Below are 17446 nucleotides of genomic sequence, written 5' to 3'. Positions count from 1 at the left end.
AAAAGCATAAAAAAAAATGATAAACGATTGTCATTCTACTGCCAACTAAGCGTGTTCGGGTTCAACGAGTTATCATTCCAATATTGATAAAGATAAAACTGTAATTTCAAATATTACTTGTGGTATTTATTAATTTGAAGGAATAAAAAATATATAAGATATTGATATAAAGAAGTAGGAAATATTATTGATATAAGGAAATACAGGAATACATTGTTATCATTCATTTTTCCTCAAAATATGTATAAATTATTGCAAATAATTATATATAAATTATTATCTGATAGGAAGATCGAATCTTGACCAAATCTTTTATATGCTCTACATGATTTTTTACAATTAAAAATATATATAATACGAGACAAAAAGAGAAAAAATAAATATAACAAATAGATTTTTACATATTTCTAATTTTCAAATTTAAATTTATATAGCTAATTATTAAATTACAAGGTTTAATGACTTTTAAGGCTCGTCTACAATAGCTGTAAGAGTAAGGCTGTAACGTAAGCTGTCAGCGAACGAAAATATTTCATTTCGTGTCTTGCAACCTTACAGCTAATGTAGACGAGCCTTTACACACAGGATGAGTCAACGCGTTGACCAATCACAGTCTTTCTTTTCCAGAGATATGAGTTACATAACTGTAAAAGAAAGACTGTGATTAGTCACGCGTTGACGCGCTGCCGCATCTGTGTGTAGAAGTCATTAAGGCTCGTCTACAACAGCTGTAAGAGTAAGGCTGTAACGTAAGCTGTCAGCGAATGAAAATATTTCATTTCGTGTCTTGCAACCTTACAGCCTTATGGAAGATTCACACTGCGTCCGATGTCCGACGTACGACACCCAATAGGAAAACAGCTTTCCAATGGAGAATTCAATTCTCCATTAGTCGGATGTCGTACGTCGAACATCGGACGCAGTGTGAATCCTCCATTACTCTTACAGCTAGTGTAGACGAGCCTTTAGACTGAAGAACACATTGGCTGCATTCAGCAGACTCAACAGTTGGACAACATTACTAGATTTTCCACTGAATCTCGCTCCTGATTGGTAAATACTTCTGGGCTATGAAGAATCTAAAAGAATGCTCCAATCACAGACAATAATCACTAAGCGCTCTCTGATCGCTTTGTTCTACTGAATGCGACCATTGTATATTTGGAGTTAGGTAGATTACGTTGGATAGGGCCGGTTGCATACGGGATGCGGCACGCTTGCTACGCGGCGAAAATGATCTAGGGCCATTCAACATCTTGCTTGCCCGGAAATATTAGGAGTACAAATAAGTTTCCACCGTTTTCTATCAAAAATTAGGAATTTATTGTGAAAGAACGGTACATTACGTTTTATTCAAAGTATTGTCCATCACTAGCTACTACTTTTTCCCATCTTTCTGGCAGCATTCGGATACCACGTCGGAAGAACTCTTCATCTTTTGAGGCTATCCACGAATCGACCCAATTTTTAGTATCTTCATATGATATAAAGCGCTGCTTAGGCAGGCCATGTGCCATCGACCGGAACAAGTGATAATCGGATGGAGCAATGTCTGGTGAATACGGCGGGTGGGGTAGGACTTCCCAATTAAGTGTTTCCAAATAGGTTTTAACCGGTTTTGCAACATGTGGCCGAGCGTTGTCATGGAGGAGAATAATTTTGTCCTGTCTGGAGTAGTAATGGGCGCGTTTTTCCTTGAGTGCTCGGCTCAATCTCATTAATTGTGTTCGGTAGAAAGCTCCAGTAATGGTTTCGCTCGGTTTGAGCAACTCATAATACACGACACCAAGCTGATCCCACCAAATACACAGCATGAGTTTTTTCGATATTGAGGCATGGCCAGGTGGTCCCCATGATTTTCTCTTCTTTGGGTTATCGTAGTGGATCCATTTTTCACCACCAGTGACTATACGATGCAAAAAACCCTTTCTTTTATGCCTGGCAAGCAGCATTTCACACGTGCAAAATCGGCGTTCAACGTCTCTCGGCTTCAGTTCATATGGAACCCAATTTCCTTGTTTTTGAATCATTCCCAACGATTTTAAACGATGTGAAATTGCTTGTTGAGTCACTTCTAATGTAAGTGCAAGTTCTTCTTGCGTTTGGCACGAATCTTCCTCCAATAATGCTTCCAATTCCGTGTCTTCGTACACTTTCGGCCTTCCACTACGTTCTTTGTCTTCCACGTCAAATTCACCGTTTTTAAACTTTTGAAACCACTCACGACAACTTCTCTCACTTAAAGCAGTCTCACCATATGCTTCTACAAGCAATCGATGCGCCTCAGCTGCAGATTTCTTCAAATTAAAGAAGTAAATCAAAAGTTCCCGCAAGTGACGCTTATTCGGCACAAAACTTGACATTTTCGCAGGAAAAAATTATGTGATGCTGATACGGAGTCACTAATACTTCAAGGTTATGTTGTTACCAGATGTCCAAACTTACGGTCAATGCGTTCCGATATTCACTGCCAGTACTGAAAATATATACTTTATGTCACATATATTATAGATTTTCAATACCGGCAGTGAATATCGGAACGCAACCGATATTACGTTTTACATCTGACAATTTTCAACATAACCTTCTAGTGGGGCCATCTTTTGTCAAACGACGAAAACTTATTTGTATTCCTAATAGTATTTACACAACATGCGTGTGAGATATTGATTGGCTACCGCAATATTCCCTAACGAACTTCCGCTACGCGGTAAGTGTGCCGCGTCCGGTGTGCAACCGGCTTGAAGCTAAGACTCCATGCATGCGGTGAACTGCGGCAAATGCTGCGGTGACCAATCAGGAGACAGACGCATGCCGGAGCTTGCCGCAACCGGACTTGCGCCTCCCTCCTGATTGGTCACCGCAGCATTTGCCGCAGCTCACCGCATGCATGGAGTCTTAGCTTTAGCTTAACAAGCTCTTGAAGTAAATATTGAGAGATAGATAGAGAGAGAGAGAGAGAGAGAGAGAGAGTGTGTGAGTGGCGTTGGAGCATCTATTATATGCACAGAGCCATCTATTGAAGAAGAAGATAGAGAGAGAAAGAGAAAAAAATATATTTAGAGCCAGAGTGTTGAATAGTAGTATTCATGGTGCTTTAGAAATATTATTCTTGCACTTCGTGCATTCGATGCACTCAATATAATGTATATAATTTAAAACAAAATTTCTGAATATTCAATTTGTTAATTATATTACCAATGAATATGGCAATGCGTCATACGCTTAGAAAATTGAGAAATATTAGTTCAGTGATGGTATAAAAACACATATAATTTACTTCATATTTCGATTTTTTATATACATTTTATATACATGATAAAAATTGATAATTTGTTTATTCTAATACACAGTATTCATCGGGTATATTATTTACACATTGTACTCTATCAGAAAAGCTCAATGAAAAAGAAAAGTTAAAATTGGAGCCACCAGACATTAAGAAATTGACATATGAATCTATGATACAATGCTCTACATTGGATGTAGTCAATAGTGCAACACAAGCATTAACTGTTACCTGCATGGCAATAATAAATCTAAGCACTGAATACAGGTAAAGTTTACAAGTTTTGAACAGTAGCTAGTATTCTAACACCAAAAGTTCTGTTAATTTTGTACAGGACATTGTTGAACAAACTTATTTCCCTTTTAACGGATACTCTGAATCATGATGTTAGTGATGTACATTGGGATCTGATTGTGGAAGTACGAACAGAAATGGAGGAGAAAAAACAGATACTTATGGTAGTGTAGTTTAAAGAAAATTATTACATTGATATATACAATAATTTTACAAACATTTTTAGCATAAAATTAAAATTAATTTCTTTACTTTCAATATTTAGATTAAAGATTTACATTAAAAATTATTCTAATAATTTTGTTTCTTAGAAATTAACTGGTTATATGGATTATGTCCATAAAATGGCAGTAGCTACTTCAGAGATTAGTTTTTTATCTGGAATGGACAGTCTATCCAATTTACTATGCCAAAGGATAAATGATGTATTAGATAATGTGAAAAAAGAAGTTGAAAGCAATCTTGAGCTGGAACAAGCATATCGGCATATACAAGAGCAATGCATCAAAAATAGTAAGGAAACAGCCAAAACATAGCAATATATTTTTTTACCTGATAATATTCAATTTTCTCAGCAGATTTTATATTTGTCATTATAAAACAAGCTGAATATTCTTTACATTTATTAATATAGTATACACAGTTCGAACAATCATATTTAATATTCTTTCATTATTTTACTTTTCAGGTAAAGATACTGTTCAATAAAAATTATTAAATTTATACTTCTTAATATTACTGAATTTAATGAATTTCATAATTGTTAACAATAAAATTTTATTTTTATAGTTGGTCAAATTTTCCTTATTATTCCATTAAGCACATAATATAATAATTATAATTTTTAATTCTTTTATAATTTCATTTCTGTAATCTGGATGTTAGTTTTATTGAAATTGAAATCAGGTTTATTAATATATAGTGAAGTAGCAAATATATTAATATAATTAATAACATCATTTATATCTGTGCTGGTCTTTAAAAATTTATCTGAACCATAGAAATAAAATCTAAGATTTAAGGAAAACATAATATATTCACATTAACCATATTAATGTAAAAAATATGCACAATGAATTATTTACAGAAAAATAAAAGTGATCTTTTTAAGCATCCAGATATATTGAAACAATATGTCGACCAGGTACCATTACTAAACCTAATACTCTGGCTTCAGTATGTTCTGTGGAGAGAAATTCAGTACATGAGCCAAGAATAACATTGGCATCACGATCAGTACATAGAAATGCTCCTCTTAAAACCCTTCCATCAGTCATTTCAATTCGCAAATGTCGATTTAGCCATCCTTTCAACTTCTGTTTTGCAGGAGATTCTTCAGGAACAATTGTCTATTGCAATTACAAATAAAAATGTGAGAGAAATAGTTCTATGAAAACTTTATTATATAAATATAATATTTAGAATCTTATTTGATGCATGCAAAATATTTACGATTGAAGATTTTTTAAATTTAATTTATATTTATTTAGATATAACAAAAATGATACATGGTAATTATAAATTATTTTAAGAAATTTAAATTTATGAAACTTCATTATAATTTACATACCAAAGATTAACAAATTTAAAATTGCGAATAATAAAAGAAGTTATATAAATTTTAAAATATAGTAGAGTGTTATAAAAAAATCGAAAATAAGCTAAAGCATTATTTATATAAGTACCTCTCCATTTCCATGGATATGCTCCTCGTTCATAGTATTACTTAAATCGTTTACTGTCTCCTTCATAATATTAAAATTTGACTTATTCTTTTTGTCCCGTAACGTAATATTTTAATAGAATGTTCAATAAACTGCTCTTAACGTATAAAATAACTTTTCATTTCAAACATTTGATTCAAACTTGCTTTACTACTGTTATTTTTAGATTTGTTGTGGTTTGGTAGCTCTTCCACTATCGCGCCGTCAATTACTTTGAGGCTCTTAGAATATTTGTAGCTATATAAAGATTGTTTTTAGGTTAGAGATCAGATTAGGTTAGGTCAGTTGAATTTTTTTATAGAAATGAAGTCCGTTCTGAAATCGGTTTCGAAAACTTTAATTTCAGTTATAAGGTTGGTAGGCTTTAAATTAATATTATGGCTGCGTTCCGATATTCACTGAAGCACTGAAATTTTATAGAGTGGCTGTGTTCCAAAATTCATTGCCAGTACTAAAAATACATAGTTTGTGTCACGTATATTATAGATTTTCAGTGCTGGCAGTGAATATTGGAATACATATATGTGACAATAGGTCTGTTCTTTATAGCTGCACTGCTGAACTAGTGTAATAAGTTAGAGTGAAAAAAGTATAGTTATCTCATTTTTGAGCAGTCTCATCTTGTAGCAGCGAATGATTGATATTTTTTACTGGTGTGGAGGATAGGAGTTTCATCTCATCGTGTGTCTGTCAACTGTGTTGTTATGTTGACGTCTTTACGTCGAGCTTGCGGGCTCTTTGTGAGTGATTAGATCTTAAACATGTATTTTTACATTCACTAGATTTGCAGATTTACTTCTTTATTCTAACCTCAAATCTCTTATATAATAATATTATACACACACACACACACACACAAATGTTTAATTGTATCAATATAGTTTATTAAATCAAATAATTTTTTATAATCTTTAACAGTAGAGCTCTTTATTGATTATACTTAATTACATTTATAAAATGAAAATACCAGCACATTCAAAATGACAAAATTTTTTCCTTCTATGAAATCTGACAGCTTTGACATGAGTTATTATTTGACCTGTTATTCAGCTTATATATAGAACTAATCTTGTTTTTAACAGGCTCAGAAAAATATTAGAGCAGTACAAACAACAGCAAATTGTGCATCTGACCAGCTATTTATTGTATGTAAAAATATCTGAATTTTTTCTTAAGCAATAAATATCTTAGAAAATTTATATGACATTTCAATTTCAGCATAGAGATAGTGAACATGACAACCCAAATATACCATTTGAATTCAATGAGGCCAATAAGAAACGTATAAAAGCACTCCTTGCAATTTATCCTGAAGGTCATAAACGTGGTGCTATGATACCACTGTTGGACTTGGCACAACGGCAGCATGGTTGGCTACCAATCTCTGCCATGCATAAAGTTGCGGAGATATTGGATCTTCCACGCATGAGAGTATATGAAGTAGCTACATTCTATACAATGTTTAATCGGAGACCCATGGGAAAATATCATGTACAGATCTGTACTTGTACTCCATGCTGGTTGCGTGATTCCGACTCAATAGTAGAAGCTGTGACAAAGGCTACAAACTGTGAGATTGGTGCTACTTCTGCTGACAAATTATTCACAATATCTGAAGTAGAATGTCTTGGTGCTTGTGCCAATGCCCCTATGTTCCAAGTGAATGATGATTATTATGTATGTTTATCTTTTAACACATTTATCTTTGATCACAGAAATAATAGCAGATATACTACTATGATATATATATATATATATATATATCTTACATATATATATAATATTTATCTTACATTCAGAGATTTTTTAAGAATTTTTAAATATTCACAAATTTTAAAACTTTAATAACTAACATTAAAGAAATAGATATCAGCTTTCTCTTTTAAGTTTTAGGTATACAGTAATACTATACTTTCTTTCAAGTTTTAAGTATACAATAATACTAGACTCGTATAACTAATATTGAAGATATAAGAATACTATACTTGATGTACATGTACATACTTTCTAGGAGGATCTGACTCCAGAAAGTGCAACAGTTATAATAAACGCTTTTAAGAAAGGAGAGAGACCTCCAGCAGGCCCACAAAACTCTACTAGATTTGCAGCTGATCCTGCTGGTGGTTTAACATCATTAACAACTCCACCACCAGGCCCTGGATTTGGTATTAGATCGGATTTGTAAAATTTATTTTCGATAAGATTGTAGTATAAACATTAATGAATGTAAGACAGATGCTATAATAAACATAGTAAGATAGTGGATCATGCATATTATTGCCGTTATAAATTTTTGTATGTATGTAGAATTTTGTATTTTGTCTTATGAATGGAATTTTTTTCATATTAGTAAAATATATTTGACTATGGTATTTTTCCAATATAAATAATATTGTGTTACTTATATTAGACTTATACTATCTCATATTAATAACAGATGAAACATACATATATATATGTACTCCATTAATAATATCAAATATGTATATAAAAGTTATTTAAGTTATAAAATATATGTATTAAATGCAATATATATTAAAAAAACTTAGTTTGATAATATTAAAAATTTATAGAATTTCATTTATAGAATTATTTTATTATTAAATGTATATTTGTAGGATTATTTCATCTAAATTAACATCAGTAGAAAAAGGTTATGTTGATGCGCTGTTGATAAAGGTTCGTCAGAAGTATGACGAGAATGTTGCACAAAAACTATCAGTATTATTAATGATAAATTCAACTTTACATAAAATATGAATGAAACGATGGATGAACCTGTCGCAACGAGTGAAAAATCGAAAAAGATAGAAGCTATAAATAAAGAAACAATCCATCACATTTGTTCTGGTCAGGTAAGGTTAAGTTTGTAAACAAAGTATTATAAATTATGAATTCTTTATCAATGAGAATTAACATTTTATCATATTACTCTCTCATTAGATGGCCATTTTTTTTTTTTATTTAATATACAATATAAATTTCTTTGTTCTTTATCAGGTGGTTTTGGATCTAGCCATTGCTGTCAAAGAATTAGTAGAGAACAGTTTAGACAGTGGTGCTACAGTAATTGATATTAAATTGATTGATTATGGTAAAACATGTATCAGCATAAATGACAATGGTAGTGGTGTACTGGAACAAGACTTCGAAGGCTTAGGTAAAATTTAAATTAAATTTAAATTTTCAAAAAGATATATATGTATGTGTATGTATGATATATATAATTAGATATAATTAGGGATATATAATTAAATTATTAAATTCAAATATAGAAGCATGAATTATCAAATATTTTGTTAAAAATCTCAGAATATATTAGATTAATAATTGTTCTGAAAACAATAATAGAGTGACTTTTTTGTTTTAATCAGGCTTGAAACATCATACTTCAAAGCTCCGGGAATTCACAGATCTAATAGAAGTAAATACATTTGGTTTCCGTGGTGAAGCATTGAGTTCATTGTGTGCTTTGTCTGAATTAAGTATCATTACCAAGCATTCATTGAGTGAACATGGTTTTAAATTGGAATTCGATCGAAATGGCATATTAAAAAAGAAAGAACCATTTGCTAGAGAAAAAGGAACTACAGTGCACGTGAGAAACATATTCAAGAATCTGCCTGTACGAGCTAAAGAGTTCCAAAAGAACCTAAAGAAGGAGTATGCACGTACTATACAAGTTTTGTATGGTTACTGCCTGGTTTCTACTAATGTCAAGATCACCTGTTTCAATACAATATCAAGCAAATCACCTAATCTTATAGTAGCTACGAGAAGTAGCAACTATGTTCTGGACAACATAAACTCTGTGTTTGGCAAAAAAGCTCTAGATGGCATCGTGAAGCTCGAATTACAAGCTCCCGACGAAATGACATTACAAGAATACAATCTCTCCGATAATGTACCCATGGATTTCGACTGGGAATGTTATGTGAGCGTCTGTGATCATGCGATTGGACGTTCTTCCCCCGATCGACAATTTTTTTATGTAAACGGCCGACCTTGTGATCTCATGAAAATTAGTAAATTGGTGAACAATGTGTATCATAAATACAACAATAAGCAATATCCATTTGTTTTCCTGAATATTAAATTGGATCGACAGTCCGCCGATGTTAATGTCACTCCCGACAAGAGAACTATATTTTTCACACAGGAACGTTTTATTTTGGCGACACTGAAATATAGTTTGATAGCAAAATGGGATAAAATGCAAGGAAATTTCACAGCCAAGACCTTAACAGACTTGAATTTTAGTTTGAAAAGGGCGATTTCGCCGAACAATGCGCATCCGCCAGCCAAAAGACTGCAGACTTCATCTTCAATATCGCATATGTCGAGAAATAATGATATATGGAATGATATAAAGTTAAGAAAAAAATCTGTAAATGTGGAAATGATGATAAATATAACAATGATAAAGCAGAAGTTAAAGGCAAAACAGAACGTTGTTAAGGCATCTATCAATACAGGGAGAAGAATAAAATATAGAGTACAAATGGAAGGTAATCAAGGCGATGCTGAAAAGGAATTGCAAAGAGAGTTGACAAAAGATTCATTTAGCAAGGTTGGTATGAGTCTGTAGCAGATGCATATTACATTGAAAGTGATTTATTTTATATTATGTTTTTATTTAGAATTATCCATAATTCTATACATAGAATTACATAAGATTCGCAAATTAAATCGTTTTCATCGAATTAATTACTTTCACTGTAAAACATGTATCGTTGTTAAACTTTACGACATAATTACTAATATCTAAAACGTACATTTGTATTTTGAACAATTTTAGACCTAGAAATTTGTTATAGATGGAGATAGTAGGTCAATTTAATCTTGGTTTCATAATAGCACGCCTGGAAGATGATCTTTTCATTATAGACCAACATGCTACTGATGAAAAATTTCGTTTCGAGAAGTTCAGCAACGAGACAAAGTTAAAAACGCAAAAGCTTATTATACCAAAGCCACTGAACTTTTCTGCACTGAATGAAACGATACTCATAGATCATCAGCAGACTTTTGAAGATAATGGATTTACTTTCAAAATCGATAAGCAAGGTATACAGTACTACTTTGTTAGGAAAAAAATTGACAGAGTGTTACAGTGTATGAAATTAATAGGATATTAAAACAATGAAGATTCGTTAAATTTCTTCTGTTGTTTTCCAGCTGAACCTGGCAAAAGAATAGAATTGATAGGAATGCCTGTTAGCGGTGGTTGGCAGTTTGGCCAAGAGGATATCGAAGAACTGGTGTTTCTTATCAGAGAAGGCGGTAGTGAAAATAAAGAGAAGCACATATTTCGACCGAGTCGCGTCAGACAGATGTTGGCGTCCAGAGCGTGTCGCAGCGCGGTCATGATCGGCACGGCTTTAAATACTAACGAGATGCAAAGGCTAATAATGCAAATGACACAAATGCAGAATCCATGGAATTGTCCGCATGGAAGGCCCACTATACGACATTTGTTATCATTGCTACTGGTAAACAAATAAATGAATTTGATGTTCTCTTGTACAAAAATTATTCTTTATCTAAAAATATTTACAAAGGTTTAACTAAAACTTTCAACTAGGAATTGGTAAGTCCGATTATTAAAATTCGAAACGTACATAAAGATTAAAATTGATCAATATCTCAGCCTGACTATACATACACATTATATATATATATATATAATCTTCAAAAGGAAACTGAATAAAAGAGATAGAGATTGCACAAATATATTTTGCAAAATATATCAACATGTGCGTCGCATCGAATTAAGCATAAATATATTAGACACTAATCGTACGGAATATATTGAAGCCTGAATGCGCAGTTGATATCATAGTTCCTGGACATTGCGGGTGCCAATGCAACTCTTTTATGTCTGACTGACCCTGATGTATGAATAACAACTGTGGTGGCAGCTTGGTTAATTCGTCGTTTTGTTCTGTTTCTAAGCAATCTGTTTCTACAGATAAGTCCCATTGGGCGATCTGATTGTCAGCACCTCCCGAGGCAAACACTGTGCTTTCTGTAGGATGCCACTCTACAGTGGTAACGGGCGCTGTGTGATGTTTGAAAGTGGCTATCGGGTCCGCTCTACTAGAACTGAGAAGTCGTAGGTCCCATATACAGAGCAGTCCATCGTCTCCTCCAGACACTATAAACCGGCTTTCGATCCGACTCCATGAAATTACATTGATATCTGCCTGATGAGCACCAGATGCTGTCAGCATGCATGCTTTGTGTGGACTCGCTCGCGTGTCCCAAATTTTTATGCTGTCATAAAATAAATTAATTTCTTAAAAAAATCGTCAGATTGTAATAAAAAGGTAATATAAACATGTTATAGAAGGTACAAACGTTTTGTCCACTGAACATGATGCAAGCACATCTTTTTCACATGGCGACCACTGCAAATCTTCCACACTATGTGGTGCATGTGAATTGAATGGCCTTTGATCTATCTGCCATGTTGGACTGTCAGTACCAATTTGCCATATGTGAATATTGCCTTTACAATCACCAGACGCTAAGTTGCCAGGTTTCATTGGAGACCAGTCTAAGGCAAATCCTTCAGATAAATGGCCTTTGAATGTGAATAATGGTGTAACACCTCCACCTTTTTCTTTGTTGTATTTGTTACGATATGTAGCAAGCAAAGCAGGATTCTCAATGGCGTTTAACTGCTCTCGTAAATCCCATATATTTACACGTCCCAATTCACTCCAACTAGCAGCTAGAGGTACTTCATAAACTTTTGCACATCTTTAAAAGTATAATCTTATAAATATACATATATAAGATTATGATTGTGTGTGAATTATATGAGAATATAAATGTGAAGAATTATAACGGTTGAAAACTGACACTTTTATAGCATATTGTAATACAATAATTTGCAGTAAAGAATTAAAATTATTAATTATAATAATCAAAATACTAATCTGAACTACTTAGATTAATGAGTTTATAAGAGTTAATATATAAATATATTAAAAGTTTTGGTATACTTATTCATTGTCAATGTTGTTATAATAAAAATATTAATTTTCAAATATATCTGCAATTACATACACACACACAAAAATCAAGTGTGATTTTTCTTATTCTTTTAATATAATTTTCAGTACTTTATAAACTTATATCTTATGATTTGTAGCCATTTAATTTGATTAAAAACATACCTTATTCTATTAATGCACCCTTGATGTCTTATTGGTGCAACACTCATTACTGGATTACAGTCTTCGCTTTCATCTTCTGAATCATTTGATTCTTCACTCTCTGAATCTTCTGAGTGCTGCTTAATACCGTGTAAATTAGACATCTTCATGACAAGAACATTATTAACATGAGCATGTGCAGCTTGTGTTCCAGCAACTATGTACATAGTTATGGGATAATTTTCCCTTGAATTGCCCAAATCATCGGGCAATATATCAAAACTCAGACATGGTGCGCCTGATTGTGCTTGATGTAGTAACCTATATGCCGACTTGTCGACGACAAGTTCTTCTCCCTCTTCCAAAATCTGTCCTGGGAGATACACCTTTGATATCGTCTTTTCTTCATTTTCATTGTCATTCTCATCTTCTTTTAATCTGTCGTCGTTATCAATTTCATCTTTTATAATACCCTCCATTTTTATAATAGGTTCCATTTTCTCATCTTCTTTTAATCTGTCGTCGTTATCAATTTCATCTTTTATAATACCCTCCATTTTTATAATAGGTTCCATTTTCGCAGATGTTTATACGGTAGCTATATAGATATCTATATGGAACATTTATCATTTTTATACAAAATGCTTAAACGAACCAATGATTATTATTATATTAACATGTTCTGTACCGGATCGATTTTCAGCAACTTCTTTTTCATGCAATACGAAACGTGTTAATATAGAACGCTAACTTCAAAGGATATTTAAATGAATGTTATAGGTTATGTAGTTTAAGCAAATCTACGCATTAAATGTATGAAGTACACAGAAATAGATAATTAAAAATAATATTATAATAAATATATTGTTAACTATAGAATTTTTCTTACAATAAAATTCTATTCTTTTTACAATAAAATTATTTAAATTTAATATAAATATATACGCTATTGGTCACTCCTGAATATAACCACGTGCTTATAAGGCCCTGCTCCACAACTTGCTTTAAACGGAGTTTAAAGCTAAACCGATGGTTAAAAGCAATAGTATATGCGCATATACTATTGCTTGTAATCATCGGTTTAGCTTTAAACTCCGTTTAAAGCAAGTTGTGGAACTGGGCCTAAGGGGTCTGAATAATTATTAAGCCAGCGGCACACGGTGCTTGTTTTGGTGCTGGATTGCTTGCTGGATGAAAATACTGCGTTCTGATTGGTATATTTTCGAAGATGGATGGAAATGCACCAATCAAAATGCAATATTTTCATCCAGCAAGCAATCCAGCACGAAAACAAGCATCGTGTGCCGCTAGCTTTATTTCGATCGGACGTTCTTAAGGTCGGTCCACAGGACGTAGTATGCTTGACTGCGTTCCGTTTCACGCATTATGCGCGCATTTTCTACAATATACGTAACATGAACTATATATAAATGTGCGCAACGGAACGCGTCCTCCATTACGAACCTCCACTATAGTCTTTAGTTCGCCTCCGTGGCGGTTGGATGTGGTTTTTGTAACTACGTATATTTTTTGATCGTGGGGACTGCGTACGCGTTATCCCTGTTTTTCTTTTACCTTCATATTACTGGAAAATAGCGTATGGACAAAGCTGAATGCAGTCCGGAGCCATATATTGAACTGAACTGGGAGAATGGCATATGGATATACCCTTCTACCTAAAGCCATATACCGAACTGAACTGAACTGGGATTAGCTGTCCTTTCAATTTCTAAAGTAGCAGAAACAGATAGTCAGCTGGGTAGCAATCATGGAACTCGTCGGAATCGATTCCGATCAGAATAATTCCGTTTCCCGAAAAGACAATAGAAATCTAGGAAATAACAGAATAAATTCGATCGGAATCGATTCCGATGAGATCCATAATAGGTACCCTGTACTTATCTCTTATATTAAAACGTAGGTAAAATTCAACAGGTTATAATTTTGTTAAAAATAATATCAAAATGATTCTACAATACTTTGAAGCTCAAAGTCCCCATTTTTTATTTATAGTGAATTAATTTATATTGTCGTTTATTTTCAAGATATAACTGCCTAATTTCTAATCTCATCTTTTGTTTTTATATTAAAAACTAATGTTTATAAAATTTTGTTAAATGTATTTTAAAAAGAAAACTTTCAGCTTTTTATTTTTTCACAATACGATGGAACTTGATAAACATAAAATTTTACTATTGATAATCCTATATCACCTGTATTCGTAGTCAAGCCTTATATTTGAGACTTCCTTAAATTTATCTTCAGATGGTCTGTAGCCAATAAAATAATCCGTGCAGCATCTAGATGGATATAGGAGACCTAACTATGAATACAGGTAAAATATATATATATATATATATATATATATATATATTCTGATGGTGTTTTATATATATATATATATATATACACAATATATACAATACAATACCATCAAAACATGTATATTTCACATATACTCATTTACATACTATATATTTATAAATATACATGAAAGGTAGATAGTACATGTCATGTACAGTTGTAAAGTATCTCTAGGAAACTACATTACCACTTTTATAATCGTTAAAAAGAAATAGGTAGGTAGATTTTGTAAAGATACACAGTATTATTTTTAAGTAGTAAAAATTTAATGTTTCATTGGAACTTGCTACAAAAGTTTGTCGTTTACTTTCGCATTAGTTTTTTTATGGAAATTTTTAAAATCTAAATTACACAAAAAATTACTTGTTATCACAAAAAATATTGCAAGAATATAATACAGAATATTATAGATATCTAAAATCATTTCCTAATGAAAAATAAACTCAATTAATGAAATATCAATAAATATTCTATAACGAACGCGCTATATGGATTTGTATGTTACATTATATTGTATATTTTCCTTTTTATGCAGAAAACTCAAGTAGCAAAAAACTTTAGTTTCTTCAGATGAAGACAATATAAAGCAATATTTTTATGGGCATTTTTTATATTATAATTCCCAGAAATCAATTATTGCAAAATTTATTCAAGAATTTAATCTATAAGATACATGCAGACTGCTGCTTGTAATGCTAACCATTATATAACTTTTCCTTTCTTTCTAGAAAATGTAGAAAAAGTTATGGTGGTAATTGTCATAACTAAGCAGAACATGTGAAAAAAGATGACATTCTATGTATATTAGACACAAACATTAAATAATAAAATTAAACAATTTATCTCTCGTCCGACATATTTCATTAAAAGTCACGTTAGAAATGAAAGGCTACATTACAAAAAATACCTCTTTTATGAACTGCTTTATCAATAATCTATATGAGAATAAACATAATTAAATTATAACTAATATGTAATGGATATTATGTAATAAAGATAAGTATAAGTAATATTAATTTATATATAAAATTGTAGCAGTAAATATTATCATAATTCCCTTAGGGGAAGAAAGGAGGAGTAACAACAAACTGCTCCAAGAATGGCGACCATGTTTTTGATAGAAATATAGATGACTCACGATGATATTAGCTGTGTTTATCCGAATGAGGATTGTTACTAGAATTATTCACTAATTCAATAGATGCCATCGTAGAGTGCGAATGATGGGACAGTGGTGAAGTGGTAGAATTATGTCGAGGATTAGTATTGTGGAGACTATGCAGGTAAGAGCGCTGGACGGGCTTGTGCTGACCGAGTTGGAGCAGGGCCTCCTGTATGGTAAACCACTTTCGCTTCCGACCGATAGCGCGTGAGTCCTCCCACTCTGGTAGTTCTTCAGTCACTTGCATAACCCACACTTGTGTCCTGTGCTTGTGTTCCACATTCTGTAAAAATGGATTGGTTTGGTAGACCACATGAGACTATGATACAATACTCATATATTCAGCAAGAGGAAGAAGGAAAGGAGAAAGATAAGGAAGGGGGAGACAGAGAGGAAGAGAGAGAGAGAGAGAGAGAAAGAGAGAGGGAGAGAGAGAGAGAGAGAGAAAGTATAGTGTTGGTTACAAGATACCATTGCAATTTAAGGAGTATAATGTAATAATATCAGTGTTGTGTGGCATACATCACGAGTTATAACCTCAAATGTGCCGAGGCAACGGCCTAATTGTCCTAAAACACCAGCCTCCTCTCGAACTTCACGAAGAGCCGTGACCGCTGGTTCTTCCTCCGGTTCGACACCACCACCCGGTACTATCCAACTGTCAGGTTTCCGACTGGATGTAACTAATAGTACCTACAATTTACACTGCGATTAGAAATTGTGTGGCCAGACTCATTCAATTTACTTATCGGTCTCAACAGAGTTGCGTTCGAGCTGATCGAGGATTTGAAAGTCAGCTTTTCACAAAGGAAAAAACATGAAAAAAAAACGACGGAAAAACATTTATTTTGACCATATAAACGGCCTAACGCCGGCAACAATATAAGGGGCTGCCATCTGCTGGCTCACCTCGTCCTCCAGATCGTTCTTCACGCAGATGCAAGCAGCTCTGCGTCTGTAGCCTTCCGAATCGTAGATGCGGGTCGAATTCGCCTTCTCTTTCACCATGTTGTACCGTTGGACGCCGCCGTCTCAGATCATCCCGTGTATTCATAAATATTCGTCAAACGGCCGGACAGGCCAATCTGTGCACCCGCGTCGTCTCAATGTTGTTCGCAACCGACATATTACCGACATCGAGTCCACTCTGCCGTACGTACGTGCGTGCGTGCGAACGCTGAATTCACATAAGCCGTGACGCGCCCGTTTACGACCGACGACGAGACGCGTCTGCCGTGTCGATGTTACGTCGTCCTTATAAAGCGGCAAGTCGACCGGAAACCCGATCCACGCCAGGCGTTCACTTTAACCTCAAAATTTCCGAAACCACCGCGCCAACCAACCGCAAGACGCCCCCACCACTGTATCGCGTCGCAACCGCGGACTCAAGTCCCTTCCACTTCATCTCTCTATGTGAACGTTCCTAAACACATTCGTATTATCACTTGCG

At 33.5% G+C, this 17446-nt stretch overlaps 6 protein-coding genes and 1 long non-coding RNA gene across 11 annotated transcripts; 4 read left to right on the top strand and 3 right to left on the bottom strand.

The window, feature by feature from the left end:
• The first annotated feature begins 3030 nt into the window (after positions 1-3030).
• LOC105191004 (uncharacterized) lies at positions 3031-4851 on the top strand. 3 transcript variants are annotated; one of them, XM_011154078.3, is made up of 5 exons: positions 3031-3257; positions 3354-3556; positions 3624-3747; positions 3895-4096; positions 4272-4371. In XM_011154078.3, the coding sequence occupies exons 1-5, from the start codon at positions 3201-3203 to the stop codon at positions 4289-4291; spliced, it is 606 nt and encodes a 201-aa protein (XP_011152380.1). In that variant the 5' UTR covers positions 3031-3200; the 3' UTR covers positions 4292-4371. The 3 variants fall into 3 exon arrangements, with proteins under 3 accessions (XP_011152380.1, XP_011152381.1, XP_011152379.1); XM_011154079.3 differs by lacking the exon at positions 4272-4371 and adding an exon at positions 4671-4851 and having other exon boundaries at positions 3032-3257; XM_011154077.3 differs by lacking the exon at positions 4272-4371 and having other exon boundaries at positions 3032-3257; positions 3895-4258.
• Positions 4671-5592, bottom strand: Sbat (LSMD1 domain-containing protein Sbat). The gene is made up of 2 exons (XM_011154076.3): positions 5269-5592; positions 4671-4932 (listed from the first exon to the last, which is right to left on the bottom strand). Exons 1-2 carry the CDS (start codon positions 5332-5334, stop codon positions 4690-4692), a joined length of 309 nt encoding a protein of 102 aa, XP_011152378.1. The 5' UTR covers positions 5335-5592; the 3' UTR covers positions 4671-4689.
• Positions 5593-5862: 270 nt separating this feature from the next.
• ND-24 (NADH dehydrogenase ubiquinone) lies at positions 5863-7579 on the top strand. The gene is made up of 4 exons (XM_011154080.3): positions 5863-6047; positions 6390-6452; positions 6526-6984; positions 7319-7579. Exons 1-4 carry the CDS (start codon positions 6012-6014, stop codon positions 7490-7492), a joined length of 732 nt encoding a protein of 243 aa, XP_011152382.1. The 5' UTR covers positions 5863-6011; the 3' UTR covers positions 7493-7579.
• Positions 7580-8063: 484 nt separating this feature from the next.
• Positions 8064-10899, top strand: Pms2 (mismatch repair endonuclease PMS2). Its single transcript, XM_011154081.3, has 5 exons — positions 8064-8162; positions 8308-8467; positions 8682-9877; positions 10125-10374; positions 10486-10899. Exons 1-5 carry the CDS (start codon positions 8064-8066, stop codon positions 10809-10811), a joined length of 2031 nt encoding a protein of 676 aa, XP_011152383.1. The 3' UTR covers positions 10812-10899.
• Positions 10900-10952: 53 nt separating this feature from the next.
• Positions 10953-13058, bottom strand: l(2)09851 (WD repeat-containing protein 1 l(2)09851). Of its 2 annotated transcripts, XM_025307865.1 has the most exons (4): positions 12976-13058; positions 12492-12897; positions 11668-12072; positions 11094-11583 (listed from the first exon to the last, which is right to left on the bottom strand). In XM_025307865.1, the coding sequence occupies exons 1-4, from the start codon at positions 13043-13045 to the stop codon at positions 11094-11096; spliced, it is 1371 nt and encodes a 456-aa protein (XP_025163650.1). In that variant the 5' UTR covers positions 13046-13058. The 2 variants fall into 2 exon arrangements, with proteins under 2 accessions (XP_025163649.1, XP_025163650.1); XM_025307864.1 differs by having other exon boundaries at positions 10953-11583; positions 12492-13058.
• Positions 13059-13952: 894 nt separating this feature from the next.
• Positions 13953-15727, top strand: LOC112590652 (uncharacterized). The gene is made up of 3 exons (XR_003114371.1): positions 13953-14387; positions 14736-14805; positions 15563-15727. It is a non-coding gene; the product is annotated as an uncharacterized LOC112590652 (long non-coding RNA).
• Aps (diphosphoinositol polyphosphate phosphohydrolase 1 Aps) lies at positions 15464-17382 on the bottom strand. 2 transcript variants are annotated; one of them, XM_011154086.3, is made up of 3 exons: positions 16906-17382; positions 16519-16689; positions 15464-16279 (listed from the first exon to the last, which is right to left on the bottom strand). In XM_011154086.3, the coding sequence occupies exons 1-3, from the start codon at positions 17002-17004 to the stop codon at positions 15980-15982; spliced, it is 570 nt and encodes a 189-aa protein (XP_011152388.1). In that variant the 5' UTR covers positions 17005-17382; the 3' UTR covers positions 15464-15979. The 2 variants fall into 2 exon arrangements, with proteins under 2 accessions (XP_011152388.1, XP_011152389.1); XM_011154087.3 differs by having other exon boundaries at positions 16534-16689; positions 16906-17380.
• Between the last annotated feature and the right edge of the window lie 64 nt (positions 17383-17446).

This window comes from Harpegnathos saltator, unplaced genomic scaffold, assembly GCF_003227715.2.
Source record: "Harpegnathos saltator strain DR-91 unplaced genomic scaffold, Hsal_v8.6 scaffold13, whole genome shotgun sequence".
NCBI lineage: Eukaryota > Metazoa > Arthropoda > Insecta > Hymenoptera > Formicidae > Harpegnathos > Harpegnathos saltator.
This window is presented reverse-complemented; position numbering and strand designations above follow the sequence as displayed.

Coding starts and splice junctions, on each gene's coding strand:
- Aps (XM_011154086.3), bottom strand. CDS start 17,004: ATGGTGAAAGAGAAGGCGAATTCGACCCGCATCTACGATTCGGAAGGC. Junction 16,690..16,905: donor AGAACGATCTGGAGGACGAG/GTGAGCCAGCAG, acceptor TGTAAATTGTAG/GTACTATTAGTTACATCCAG. Junction 16,280..16,518: donor TTGAGGTTATAACTCGTGAT/GTATGCCACACA, acceptor CCATTTTTACAG/AATGTGGAACACAAGCACAG.
- Pms2 (XM_011154081.3), top strand. CDS start 8,064: ATGAATGAAACGATGGATGAACCTGTCGCAACGAGTGAAAAATCGAAA. Junction 8,163..8,307: donor ATCACATTTGTTCTGGTCAG/GTAAGGTTAAGT, acceptor GTTCTTTATCAG/GTGGTTTTGGATCTAGCCAT. Junction 8,468..8,681: donor ACAAGACTTCGAAGGCTTAG/GTAAAATTTAAA, acceptor TGTTTTAATCAG/GCTTGAAACATCATACTTCA.
- LOC105191004 (XM_011154077.3), top strand. CDS start 3,201: ATGAATATGGCAATGCGTCATACGCTTAGAAAATTGAGAAATATTAGT. Junction 3,557..3,623: donor AATCTAAGCACTGAATACAG/GTAAAGTTTACA, acceptor AATTTTGTACAG/GACATTGTTGAACAAACTTA. Junction 3,748..3,894: donor AGAAAAAACAGATACTTATG/GTAGTGTAGTTT, acceptor TTTGTTTCTTAG/AAATTAACTGGTTATATGGA.
- Sbat (XM_011154076.3), bottom strand. CDS start 5,334: ATGAAGGAGACAGTAAACGATTTAAGTAATACTATGAACGAGGAGCAT. Junction 4,933..5,268: donor ATATCCATGGAAATGGAGAG/GTACTTATATAA, acceptor TAATTGCAATAG/ACAATTGTTCCTGAAGAATC.
- ND-24 (XM_011154080.3), top strand. CDS start 6,012: ATGTTGACGTCTTTACGTCGAGCTTGCGGGCTCTTT. Junction 6,048..6,389: donor GTCGAGCTTGCGGGCTCTTT/GTGAGTGATTAG, acceptor TGTTTTTAACAG/GCTCAGAAAAATATTAGAGC. Junction 6,985..7,318: donor AAGTGAATGATGATTATTAT/GTATGTTTATCT, acceptor CATACTTTCTAG/GAGGATCTGACTCCAGAAAG.